Here is a 13,705-nt window from a genome sequence, read left to right as displayed (position 1 = left end):
CTCAGTTGAGGTTTTTGTCTTTCCCAATGACTCTAGCTTATGTGAAGTTGACAAAAACAAAAACAAGCAAAAAACTGACACAGTATAAAGCCTTAGACCACAGTAGAAGACGAGAGTCCTTTTCCAAACTTGCCAGGGCCTTATGTGCCTACTCCACTGTTTGGCCTGGTGCTCTGACAAGGTCAGTAGTTGTATAAAATCAAGCCAGAGGTAGAAAGAGGTTTTTTTGTTTGGTTGGTTTGGTTTTGGTTTGTTAGGAAGTATCTTCAGTGTGAATTTCCTTCACATTCATTCTGTTGAAAACTGTTGTAGTATTCATACTGTTGCTGTTATTAAATACCCTGACAACAATATGAAGGAGAAGTGGGTTAGTGTTAAGATTTCAAGTTACAGTTCATTATTTCAAAGAAAGTCAAGTAGCTAGAGACATAACATCTGAGAACAGAGTAAGAATAAAGGCATACATGCTTAGTGCTCAGCCAGCTTACTCTACTGTCAAGGACCCAAACTAGGGAATGGGGGCTACCCACAGTAAACAGATCTTCCTTCATCAATTAAGGTAATCAGAACAGTTCCCTATAGACATGTCCACAGGTCACTCTGCTCTAGAGAATTCCTCATTGAGATTCTTTCTTTCAAGTAATACAATATCATCCCTGTTCCTGCTTATTGTATTTGAAGCTGTTGGTTTGGGCACATAGGTTCTAGGTTTTTTTTTTTTTTTTCCTTAAAAATTACAGTTAAGAGAGCAATTAGGAGTCTGTTTTATTTTTTAATTTTTTATTAAATTTTGGAGACAGGGTCTGTTTACCTAGCCCTGACTGGACTCACTATGTAGACCTCAAATTCACAGAAATCTGGCCTCAAACTCACAGAAATCTTCCTGCACCTACTTCCTAAGTGCTTCATTTTAAGCTGTGTTCCACAACACCCCCAGCAGTCAATTAATTTTAAGAATGAAGCTCAGTAAAGCAAGGAGACAAGGAGACAGGCTGGATGCTAAGCACTGGGACTAAAGAACTCCAGGGAGGTGCCGCTGCCCCCTTTTGTGCAGACCTGCACCTCATGCAAAGTACCTTACGGATTTACCTTTTAAACAATTACTCTGAACCGGGCTCAAGGTGTACATGTCAGAGAAAGCTGTTGTTACCACATATAATCTGGTTAAGAGGGAACACTACTATCTGTTACTATGATGAATTCAGACACACACTATTCATGAGAAATAGCAGTTGGTACTCTCAAGAAATTTTAAATAAAAGACCCAAGGACTCTGTATATAGGGCTTGGGGTGACACAGCTCAGCCTGGTAATTTGTCTGTTCTCCCAGCTGACCACTTGGCTTCAACATGGATGCCTGTCTGGTTTCTCTTCTCCAGTCCATCTTCTCTGCTGATGCTGGAGTTAATTTCCTAAAATGCAGCCTTTGATTTTGTCATGTTCTCTGAAGATTAGTGGCAGGTTTTCGCTGGCTACAAACTAGAAAGTGTTTCCATCCTGGCCTGTGTGTGCTCTCCATCCCTGAAACCCCGTCTGGTCTCACTAACACCCACCTGTGGGTCCACCCTGGCTCCTAGGTCACTCTGGACACCTTATTTGTTGCCATCCTTACTATGGTTGTCTCTCATTGTGGTTTGCCTCACAGTAGCCTTAGCTGTTTCTTCTCTTTTGCTTTCAAGATCAGGAGGACACAGACACAGACTACCTCCTCCCCATTGCAAAACAGGGTTGGAAGTTGTGCTAGGCAGGAAGACCAGTTGAGCCAGCAGATGTGACAGCCTTACAGAGCCCCTGGCTGAGGTGGGACCTTGGTGTGTACCCTGACCTGCACTGTCTTTCTCCTTCTCAGGCCATCTCTCGTCTCTGTGAGGACAAGTACAAGGACCTGAGAAAACCCATGAGGAAGCGTTCAGCAAGTGCTGACAACCTGATTCTGCCAAGGTGGTCTCCAGCCATCATCTCCTAACTGGGGCACTCTCCTGAGGCTGTGCTGTCCCTCAGTTTCTCCTTTTGTTTAAAGAAAAGATGAACTTGGGTGGTTTTGTTTGGTTTGGTTTTCTTTTTTCCTTATGTTTTTAACAATAGCCTCATCAAGGCTGCCTTCAGCCCACCTCCACACTTCGTGGGTGCACGCAAAGAGGCTTTAAGGGACGTGAAATCAGTATTCAGGAAACTTGATGTCAAGCCTTCCCGGCCATCATGAATAGCACTTCTTTCATGGAGGAAACAGACTCTAATCCTGGAGAAGGAAATGAAGGAAAAGGAAGTTGTGTTAAGGGATAGATTACTTGGTAGCTTTGCTGTTTCTGGGTCCTTGTCTGGTCATAGATACCAGATGGAGCCAGATGATAGGTAGCAGAGTTGAACGCATCTCCAAATCGGGAATGCCATGCTATGCCCTTGGAATCTGTATGCTCTGTAAGACTTCCTGCATTCCTTCATGCTGCTCTCTTGGGATTGGGGATGGGGATGTTTGTTCATTTTTATTCTGGTTTGGTTTTGATTCCTCAGAGCAGAGAGTATAGTTTGTAACCACCATGGCACAGACATCCAAATAAATAGTACTGATTGTTTATCTCTGCTCCATTTTTTCTAGCCTTCTTCTGAGCTCTCTTCCTCACAAGTAAGATGTGCTTGTTGTGTTTGTACACACCTGTTATATATGATTCTCTTTCAACAATAGCAGGATTAACTTGACTGTAGGACTGAACCAAAACTGCCCCTCTCCTGCCTAATCCCAAGAGCATTCTATCCAGATTAATATGGGTGCTTGTGCCTTCCAGGTTTCTTGCAATTGGTTGTTCTTGGTTTTGGTTTTGTCACCTCCTCTCCATCCCAGGTTCTCTTTTTCTGCTAACATGAAGGTGTAATTACAAAACTCACTCAGACTTTGTGGCTGAAGGCAAAGGTCCTCAGCACAAGCATCTTGGATAGAGAAGCATCCGGGGAGCCAGGTTTTCCTGACCTCATGAGGAGCCATGTCCATGTGCTCCCTGCCTGGTCATTCTTCTACTTCCATGTCCATTGTTGTAAGCAATATTCTCCTTGAATTTTATATGCTTCCTTTAAATCAAATTTAGTCTATTTGTATACAATTTTTTAAAAAATCTAAAATTTAGAAAATGGGGAGTGGGTGGGTGGGTATCCAGTGGGAAGATCACTAAAAGGAAAAATGTTACTATTTCCTGAGGTATTTTTCACAGAATGATTGAATAAAAAAAAAAAAATCAACTTGCATTCTCATTGTGGGTGCTTGGAGAAGCTACACAAACTGTGAAGGTTCATACTTCCTTAATTATAACCAGCTTTTGTGTTTTCTGACTGTTTTTGGCTTGTTTTGGGAATAGATTAAACTCTTCTATTGAATGCAGTAAAAGGGTTAGAGGTACCTATCAAAGAGAGAGTCTGACATGAAGTCTAAGAGTCTGAGTCACACACAAGTGCTTTGCTTCTGCCCATCTTAGGTTGCGGTGACCGAGGTTTGTGAGGTTTTCCTTGTTCAAGATAAATTCTAGCATTTGCTTTATTATATACTCCTCCTGTGTGAGCGTGGAAAAGTTTAGAACTGTATGCTAGTTTTGAATGCCCTAAAATCATATGCCTGACCCCTCTCAATAGAGCACACTTTGAAAATGGAAGGAACAAAATATCAAAATCCCAAAAGTATGGAGCCACAAATGTTAGTAAAGATTCAATGCAGTTCTTGTGCAGTTTTGTATGCAATATGAGCAAATTCTAGCCTAAACTTCCAAAGCAGGAAGTAAAAAATTAACTACCCTCCTGTTGCATCTTTGATGATTTGCTCTGAGTGGGAAACAGGATCAGCTTCTCTCCTTACAGAGATCTAAAAATGTAGAAAGTGTCATTTTGTATTCCCTCATCTCTATAACTCTAAAAGGGACCTATTTTCTTAGCCAAATATGAATGCCTCTTAGATGAATTCCTTCCTCTCATGTAAAGTACCTTATTTTACCAGCCCATTTCAGGAAAGAACTGCTGACTTGATAGCAGAAATCTTATTTTTATTCCTTTTATTTGAATGGGAGATTTGGAAATTGACTTATGTAAATAGTTCAATGCACCTGATACTATTTTGTGGAGTTTATTAAACTACTTTAAAAGATTGTACAGTGTATTTGTTGTATGTGTGTACACACAGTCTGGTACCTGACATTCAACAGTGACTCTTTATAGCCTGGCTTGGTTTTATTCAGACTGTTGACTATTGTTTTCAAGCCTTGTACACTGGACTCTACCTCTGAATAGGAAGGTTTTCTCTTTGCATCAGTGAGTGTTAACTGTATTAATTGGTTGTATTTCTTGCACTAAGGATTTCAGTTGTACTGTTTAGTCTGAATTACTAGGCATGTAAGTATAGGCTCATTTAATTTTTCTATACAATAATGAAAACTTATTTTTGTTTTCTGGGTTGTTCTCAGGTTGCCAAAATAAAAAGGAGATAAAACCAATCTAATAGTAGTGTTGATAAATCATAGTGACTGTAACTTGTTTGCAAAGTAGTTCCATGTCCAACAGGTAACGCTGGATGCTGTTTGGGAATGCTATCTCAGTGCAGCCTCTGGTAAAGAGCTCGTTGTCATTGTTGAAGGATGAAGAAAGCCACAGTTTCTTGACTATAGACTTGATTTAAACAGCAAATATAATTTGTTGAAGAATAAACACACATTCCAGTAAATTTTGTTTTACTTTTTCACTGGGGAAAGAAAGGAGTTAAGCTAAAATATAATGAGATCCTAAAGGTTGTAGAGGTGCTTTCATGCCTTAATGTTCAGGTGAGATCAGCTGTGACTTCATGCCTCCAGCTGTTTAAGATAGCTCTTCTGTTCTGTGTTCCTTCTCCATGGTCTTTACCTGGGATATCTCCAACTTGGTGTTTCCCTTGCTTCAGGGAATTTTGCTGCTTAGCTCAGTGCAAGGCAGAATTTGGTGAGTTATGATTTTGCATATTCTTGCTGCTTTAGGGACTGCAACCTGGGGCCATATTATAAGCTTTGAGTTTATATATGTATATATTCTTAGTTCACTATAGGTATTTAATAAGTTAAAAGTATATATGTACATAGAACAAATACTGTCTGCCTTCCTGCTCTATTTTTTTAATTATGTTGGTATAAAATTGGACAGTGTTTTCAGAGTGGTAATACTGAATCATGATTGTGAGGCTGGCCTGCCTGGTCTATGTAATAATACTCTGCCTCAAAAAAAGTAAAATTGAGCAGGTTTTAGGGGTGATGAGTAAATTAATTCTAAGAATAGTGAGAGAAAGTGTGTATGTCTTCAGTGATTGAGAAACTGAAGCCCACCTGGGACTTCAACCAGGTGAGGAGCTAAGTTAGCCAGTAGGAATCAGAGCACATACTTTCCTTAAATATTCTTTCTGTCTTATAAACCACTATGTCCTGGCCTTCAGTGGAGTGGATATCTCAAGACTGAGCCTTGGCAGTTCTTACAAACATGAATGGTCTTCTGAAAAGCAAGCTACAGATGATACCTATCCTGTTAATAGGAGGAAATAGGAAGCATAGCCTGGAGCAGAACTGGGGAAAGTACTTAGCTTAGGGCTAAGAACCCCTAAGCTCTATGAGTAGAAAGAAAACTCCAGCCTATAATAGGAATAACAGTTCAGCCTTACTGAATGCAGAGCACAGAGCAGCACCAGAATGCCCTCCCAGAAGCAAGCTGCCTGACAGCTCCATTAGAGATAAGGGAGTCAGTGAGGCATGTGCTCACACTGCTGATGACTTCTCCAAGCCATACTCCATGCTACTTGTTAGAGCTTCTTACTGAGTTTGTATGTGTCAAGGCCACAGATCCTCTGGTGCCACTTTTACTAGAAACTTCTTCGGTAAGCAATACAAAAATTACTACTTTTACTGATGGTGTGTCACTAGAAGCTGCTTTGTGTGTATGCTGCTGCAGGGTGAGCAATGCCCTCCACCATGTCTGACTGGATGGCATTTGGGGTTTATAGGTCCTAGTAAACCATCTTGTATCCTTTTGTGATTTGTTGGGGGGCAGGGAACTTTATTCCTTTTGAGAACTTTTGTTTATAAATAGATTCAAATGTGCAATCAAAAACTGTCATCTCAAAATAAATACAGTTTTGACAAAAATGTTAACCATGACTTCATCTTATATGTAATACTTTATTGATGTTGGTATTGATCTGTGTTGTAATGAAACCTGGAATTCTATTCCAAGTCTAAACTATAACACCACCTTCACCTTCATCCTCTCATTGGAGGTTGCTGTTAGACTCTTGCTAGTCCAGGAACACATGTACTAAGTGGTTCGTGTGGGATGCTAGGAAATATGAATGCATTTTTTAAAAGCATAAGCCCACCTGAGTTCCCAGGGATGTTAGTCAATTTTTGTAAGGCCCACTCCATGAAAGAGTGGCTCTTACATTGGTAAAGGCAATTCTCATATAAAGGCCATGGTTGTTCCAACGTCAGCTAAATTCTGTCCTTTTCTAGCTCTCTTGTAGCCATTATTGACCTCAAAGTAGCATTCCACTGAATCTAGCCATTGTGTTTTTGTCTGGGTTGCTAGATTCTGGGAAAATGAGGTGGATATCTGACTTCACCTTTTCATGAAACATCACCTCAAAGCAGAATCAAGATTATGTCGAGAGTCATCTAGTGTGAAGAAGTTTGCTATAGCAGCCCTTGGAAGCTAGTATGTTTACAGTACCCAAGTTAAACAATGACATCAAAAAGACTTGAAGATAAGGGATATTACTTCCATACTCCAAAATAAAAAGATAGACTGGTTCAAAATGCCTTTCCCCCACTCTCCTCTGTCCATTGTACTGTCAGTTCACCTTTAGGATTTGTCTTGGAGCTATTAATTTCTGACATGCTCCTATTACACTTCACAGGTTTTCTCACCTTCATTTACACATCATGTAATGTCACTTAGCAACTGTGTAGAAAGAAGCTGTGTGCCCTGCTTGGCTCTCTTTCAGTCTTTATGCATCTCTTGTTTCTCTTGCCCATAATGTTTATGGTCTTCCTGTCACTGGAATGCGTAAGATAGTCTTCATCTACTGCATTCCCTGTGGGATAGGGCTTACACCAGCTTTAACTCTAGTGCGCAAAGAGTGCATATTGTGGCACATAGTTCAGAGAGCTAGAGAAATGGAGTCACAGCCAAAAAGGTGAGCAAAGCCAAGCCAGAGGCATCACAGAAGATACTGAAATAGCCAACAGGTGGATATGGAGGGAAAACACACACACACACAAAATACATACATATACATACACACATAAAATCAAAAGGAAATTAAGTTACTGTGACATGAGACACTACCTCTCAAGCCTGTCACATTACAAGATAAAGTTGGTGACCATGTGGAGAATAAGGATCCCTTAAATTATTGAAATATAAATTGATGAAGCCATTGGAAAACTGGACAGGTTCCTCAGATCACAATTGATAACATAACTCAGCTCTTCTGGGTGATATAGCTGAAGAAATGGAAATGTATTAGCAAGGATATCCTTGTACTTCTATGTTCACTAGAGCACTGTGTAATAGCCAATATATATCTAGGTGTGTACTGGCTGGTTTTGTGTGTCAACTTGACACAGGCTGGAGTTATCATAGAGAAAGGAGTTTCAGTTGGGGAAGTGCCTCCATGAGATCCAGCTTGTGATGGTTTGTATATCCTTGAACCAGGGAGTGGCACCATCTGGAGGTGTGGCCTTGTTGGAATAGGTGTGATCTGGTTGGAATGGGTGTGTCACTGTGGGTGTGGGCATAAGATCCTCACCCTAGTTGCCTGGAAGTCAGTTTTCCACTAGCAGCCTTTGGATGAAGACACAGGACTCTCAGCTCTGCCTGTGCCATGCCTGCCTGGATACTGCCATGCTCTCACCTTGATGATAATGGACCGAACCTCTGAGCCTGTAAGCCAGCCCAATTAAATGTTGTTTTTTATAAGACTTGCCTGGGTCATGGTGTCTGTTCACAGCAGTAGAACCCTAACTAAGACACAGCTGTAGGGTATTTTTTCAGTTGGTGATCAAGGCGGGAGGGCCCGTTGTGGGTGGTGCCATCCCTGGGCTGGTAGTCTTGGGTTCTATAAGAAAGCAAGCTGAGCAAGTCAGAAAGAAACATCCCTCCATGGCCTCTGCATCAGCTCCTGCCTCCAGGTTCCTGTCCTGTGTGAGTTCCAATCCTGACTTCCTTTAGTGATGAACAGCAATGTGAAAATGTAACCTGAATAAACCCATTTCTCCTCAACTTGCTTCTTGGTCATGATGTTTTGTGCAGAAATAGAAACCCTGACTAAGACAAGGTGTCACCACTGGATGAATACCTAAAGCATGGGGACTAGGGGGTAGCTCAGTATAGAGTGTGTTCCTGTCATGCACAGGATTCTGGTCCAGGGCACCACAAAAATTTACATACACACACAGAGTAAAATACAATCCAACCTTGAGAGAATTGTCATGTGTGATAAAACAGATGAGATAGTTAATCCTAATTGTCAATTTGAGATCTACAATCACCTGGAAAATGCATCGTTGGGGATGCCTTGATTGAGTTAATTGAATTTGTAAGACCTGCTTTCTGTGAGTGGCATCATTACCACATGAAGAGAAAAAATATGTGTGCACATGAGCAGTCATTCTGCTTCTTGACAATAGACATGTGACCCAAGCTTCTGTTGTAATGACTTCCATACTACGATGAAACTGTACCCTGGAAGTAGGAACCAAAATAAGACTTTCTCTCCTTTATGTTGCTTTTGCCATTATTAACCTTATCTAGAGAGAAGATAACGGATAACCCTGAAGAATGTGGTATATGAAATCAACTGGACACAAAAATAAATGCACTGGATCTGTTACACAGGAAAGATTGATACCCCGAAAACACACACCATAAATGCCAAAGTCTATGCAGTCAAGTTCCTTACATGACATGAAATATAGTGTTTGTATGTAGTACTACTCTTGTATAATTTCAGTAATGTAAGTTCTATGCACATACTGTGTTGCTTCTAAGATAAGAGAAGGGCTGTGCACATTCAGAATTGGTGTCACTTTACTTTTCATCTGTGGCTGATTGAATCCACTGTTGCAGACCTCAGTTAGTATGTACAGCCCACTGCACATGGCATACTGCATAGTGGGCAGGCACAAGTCATGAGCACTCTAGAAAGTCAAACTTAGAAGTGGTAACTGCAAGAAGAGGAGGACATGGGGAGAGGAGATATTAAGCAAATAATAGATCATTTCAGTTAGGAAGAGTAGGTCTTAGTGTTCTGTTGAAGAGGCTGTAATATGGCATTTGTGTTTCAAATTTCCTGAAAAGTTTATCATACATTATGAATTGATTTACATGTTAATTAGTTCAACTTAGCTATCCTATAACCAAGTACCCCATAAGTATGCATTTATTATTTATTATGTGTTAGTTAAAAACAATTAAGCAAGGCCTGATGGTACACTTTTGTGATATCAACTCAAGAGATAAAGGCAAGTTCAAGGCCAGCCTAGACCTGTCTCATACCACCACTTCATAAATAAATAGTAAGCGTTTTTGTAAAGTTGAGCCATCATGGAGCATAAGTAAAGAAACAAGTTAGCTGGATGTTTAGAATGTAGATTAACAGGAAGCAAAGGAATACTAAGTGAAAATGTGTAGACCTAAGTCAGGTTCACTCCACATCTCCCATGCTGAGTTGTAGCATTAGGGGGAACTGGTCTCAGTAGACACATGGTTACAAATGCTTTCACGCCGATATATATATGTGTGTATATATGTATACACACATATATATATTGATATCTAGTTTGAGATACTTCCATCTGGCAAGTTTTCTTCTTTGTCCCTTTGCAGCTCCCTGATGAAGGCGTAAGACAGATGTTCCCTATTGTATTTAATCTGTTACTGAAGCTGAGAAAGGCTGAATGACTTGGGAAATGTCATCATCTACAGACAAGTTGTCAATTTCTGCAGCTGTCCTTCAAGCCATGTAAGCCAAGACACACCTGTCACCCAGGGCCCCCTGAGTGTGTCTTTCTGGAGTAGAGACAGCTGAAACATTCTAGCTTTAAAAAGACTTAGCAAACAGTGTACCTATATATGCATAATTTTTGTTGGGTGCTTTCTTTATTTTTATAGTTGCTAAATGTAGAAACAAACAGATGGTAGGGCTGGCCAGGATTTGGCATTTTATAGAATGGTTTTCTGATTTTCTGCCAAGACTCAGTATTCAAGCTTTGAAGAACCTGGGAACTAGAATGTTTTAAGATAGCACTAAAGGTTATTTGTTGCCATGTTTAAGTAACAAAACCTCTTAGAAAAACACCTCCTCTTAGCAGGAAGAGCTTCCATTTCCTGTGTTCATGTTCTATCAAGTCCATCTTGTTCTTTGTACCAGAACGTAGAAAGGTATTCACACCAGATACTGCATGAATGTGTAGGAGGGATGAGTGAATACAAGGCTGTGCTAGAGCAAAAGCAGCACATGCCAGCAGTAGTGGGGGAAAGTAAGAACATTATACATCGCTGGTGGGAAGATGAATTGGTGCAGTCTGTGTGGAAGTTTTTTAAACAACTGAAAACAGAGATGCCACTTCTGGGAATGTATCAAAAGGACACTGAGCATCCCACAGACATGCTTATGGATCCTTATTACACTATGCACAAGTGCTAAGGTATTGGCAGATGAATAAACAACAACATGTCTACATAGATTTTATTCACCTATAAAGAATATATACAGGATATAGTCATGTAATCCAAGACACACCTGTCACCCAGGGCCCCCTGAATGTGTCTTTCTGGAGTAGAGACAGCTGAAACATTCTAGCTTTAAACTTGTGCTTTAAACTGAGTAAGTGAAATAAGCCAGACTCAGAAAAAATGTGGCTTGTGTTCTCTCCCAGACAGGAGATGGGAGATTTGAAGTAGATTTGAAGGGAGGAAGAGGAAGGGCTCGAATGAAGGTAAGATGGGTGGATCTGAGTAAAGTAGTTTTTCGTTTCTTTGTTTTGTTTTTTACTTTGCAGGTTTTTATTCAGATGAGAAGCTTGTCCATCCATGCATCTGAGAGCCCTCTTTCTCCTGCTAGAAGTTTGCCTTCCTGGTCCTAGTCTGAGCATCTCCTGGGCATTGCTTTCCTCCCTGTGACTCTTGGGTGTCACTTTCACAAACAAGTTTTTGGGGAACAAAACTCTTAAGGATGAACATTGGGTGACAGTTGGCACCATCAACATCCCAAATATCAGGGTTGGAAATTCAATGGACCTGTAGTGTGTCCTCATTCTGCGGCTGTGGGAGGCTGACTTGTAGAGGGCCTCCTTGTAGAGGTAGCTTCATGTTCAGCCAGCTTTCTGATGGGGACCGCATGGCAGGCATTGTATTTATAGCTGGCCATCTTTTTGGCTTCCTTGGGGTTCTCTCTGCATGATGCCAAGTGGTACTGGAATCTGCTGAGTGGGATTCAGTGGTGAGGGTTATAAGGACAAATTTCTATGAATTCTGGCACCATGGCGAGTTGACTTGAAGCCAGGTGTCCTGCTGCCCAAAGTGCAAGTGGTACACCTCACAAGGAAAAGCTCTTCCTAAGAAAGAAAGATTATGCTGTCTTCTGCCAGGCTTTGGCTCTGGGGACTCTGGAGTGAAATTCTTACTCTTCAACTTCTGTCAGCAGCACCTGGAGCCCATAGAGGCCAGAAGAGAGCTCTGGATCTTCTGGAGCTGGAGTTATAGATAGCTTTAAGCCCCCACGTGGGTGCTGGGAACTGAACTTGGGTAACATGCTGATGGTTCATCTCCTCTCATTTGACTTTTCTCACTCCTGTGGCCTCTTCTCTCTCCCCAAGTAAAGTAGATATTATGTATGAAAATACTGTATGCTAACCAAAAAACAGTATAAATTAAAAAAAAAAAATCTTTAAAAGTAAAAGGCCTGGCTGAAGAACTGACCTTAGCTTTTCATTTGGTAGAATAATATACCTGCAAAATCTAATCACTAGTGAAGATGAAACCTGAAGCCTACTTTGCTTTATCAGTTTTTGTTACTGCAACAAACAGCTGAGATTAACAGTTTAGAGAAACAACAGATTTATTTTTAGCTCATGGACATATGTTTCGGCCCAGGATCTGTGGCCCATGATCAGGGTAGGTGTAACTTATAGCTCAGAAGGAAAGGTATCCTGGTATTGGCGGCCAAAGTTACACTGCACTGTAAGCCTCACACAGATTTATTGGGAGGGAAAAACCTAGGAGGGTGGCTGTCTCTGCTCTGGCGAGAAGCAGCAGGTAGCTAAGCAGAGGCAAGCTGTATATAGAGTATCCGGGGAGGGGGCTTCGCAGGATGTATATTGGTGGAATTTGAAGTCCAAATCTTCCAGTGAGCTCAGGATTTGGTGGAATTTCAGGTTCTGAGCTTGGGCTTTGTCTTAGTCAGGGTTTCTATTCCTGCACAAACATCATGACCAAGAAGCAAGTTGGGGAGGAAAGGGTTTATTCGGCTTACACTTCCATGCTGCTGTTCATCACCAAAGGAAGTCAGGACTGGAACTCAGACAGGTCAGGGAGCAGGAGCTGATACAGAGGCCATGGAGGGATGTTCTTTACTGGCTTGCCTCCCCTGGCTTGCTCAGTCTGCTCTCTTATAGAACCCAAGACTACCAGCCCAGGGATGGTCCCACCCACAAGGGGCCTTTCCCCCTTGATCACTAATTGAGAAAATGCCTTACAGTTGGATCTCATGGAGGCATTTCCTCAACTGAAGCTCCTTTCTCTGTGATAACTCCAGCTGTGTCAAGTTGACACAAAAATAGCCAGTACAATTGACCCCTTGTCAACTTGACACACAAACACATCACTAGTAAGCCTCAACCCTTACATTCTTATTCATCCCCAAGATCTAAATAACTTTAAAAGTCCCACAGTCTTTACATATTCTTAAAATTTCAATATCTTTAAAATATCCATCTCTTTTAAAATCCAAAGTCTTTTTACAATTAAAAGTCTCTTAACTGTGGGCTCCACTAAAACAGTTTCTTCCTTCAAGAGGGAAAATATCAGGGCACAGTCACAATCAAAGCAAAAATCAATCTCCAACCGTCCAACGTCTGGGATCCAACTCACGATCTTCTGGGCTCCTCCAAGGGCTGGGGTCACTTCTCCAGCCATGCCCTTTGTAGCACACATGTCGTCCTCTGGGCTCCAGATGCCTGTACTCCACTGCTGCTGCTGCTCTTGGTGGTCATCTCGTGGTACTGGCATCTCCAAAACACTGCATGACCCCTTCAGTCCTGGGCCTTCAATTACAACTGGGGCTGCACCTTCACCAATGGCCTTCCATGGCCTCTCACAGTGCCGAGCCTGAGCTGCTGTGTGACCCCTTCATGCCTTCAAAACCAGTACCACCTGGGTAACCCTTACACATTACCAAGTCCCACTGCAGAAGGAGTACAACCTTGCCTATCTCTGGAACACAGCCTCTTTGTGCTTTCAGAAAACACTTCCCAGAAGATGTCACCTCAACGATGCTGGTCTCTTCTTAATCACTGCTAATTTCTTAGCTCCAGCTAACCAGCATCAATAGTCCCAGTAATGCAAAGTTTTTGCTTTAGTAGTTCTGGTATCTTGTTCATCACAGCTGATTCTTCAGCCCCAGCTAACCAGAACTACAAAATCTTCACAATAAAAACAG

The 13,705-nt window shown here is 41.5% G+C and overlaps 1 protein-coding gene and 1 pseudogene across 2 annotated transcripts in view; one reads left to right on the top strand and one right to left on the bottom strand.

The window, feature by feature from the left end:
* Positions 1-4,124, top strand: part of Ccny (cyclin Y) — a 151,240-nt gene extending 147,116 nt beyond the window's left edge. For both annotated transcript variants that reach the window (XM_029472158.2, XM_021150564.3), the window contains one exon: positions 1,850-4,124. In XM_029472158.2, the coding sequence (XP_029328018.1) occupies positions 1,850-1,966 (117 nt within the window). In that variant the 3' untranslated portion in view covers positions 1,967-4,124. The remainder of the gene's footprint in view (positions 1-1,849) is intronic.
* A 6,982-nt stretch (positions 4,125-11,106) lies between these two features.
* Positions 11,107-11,541, bottom strand: LOC147000216 (gametocyte-specific factor 1-like; annotated as a pseudogene).
* Positions 11,542-13,705: the final 2,164 nt, after the last annotated feature.

This window comes from Mus caroli, unplaced genomic scaffold, assembly GCF_978045245.1.
Source record: "Mus caroli unplaced genomic scaffold, Mus_caroli_1 scaffold_19, whole genome shotgun sequence".
Classification (NCBI taxonomy): domain Eukaryota; kingdom Metazoa; phylum Chordata; class Mammalia; order Rodentia; family Muridae; genus Mus; species Mus caroli.
The sequence above is the reverse complement of the archived record's forward strand: the minus strand, read 5'-3'. Positions and strand labels throughout refer to the sequence as shown.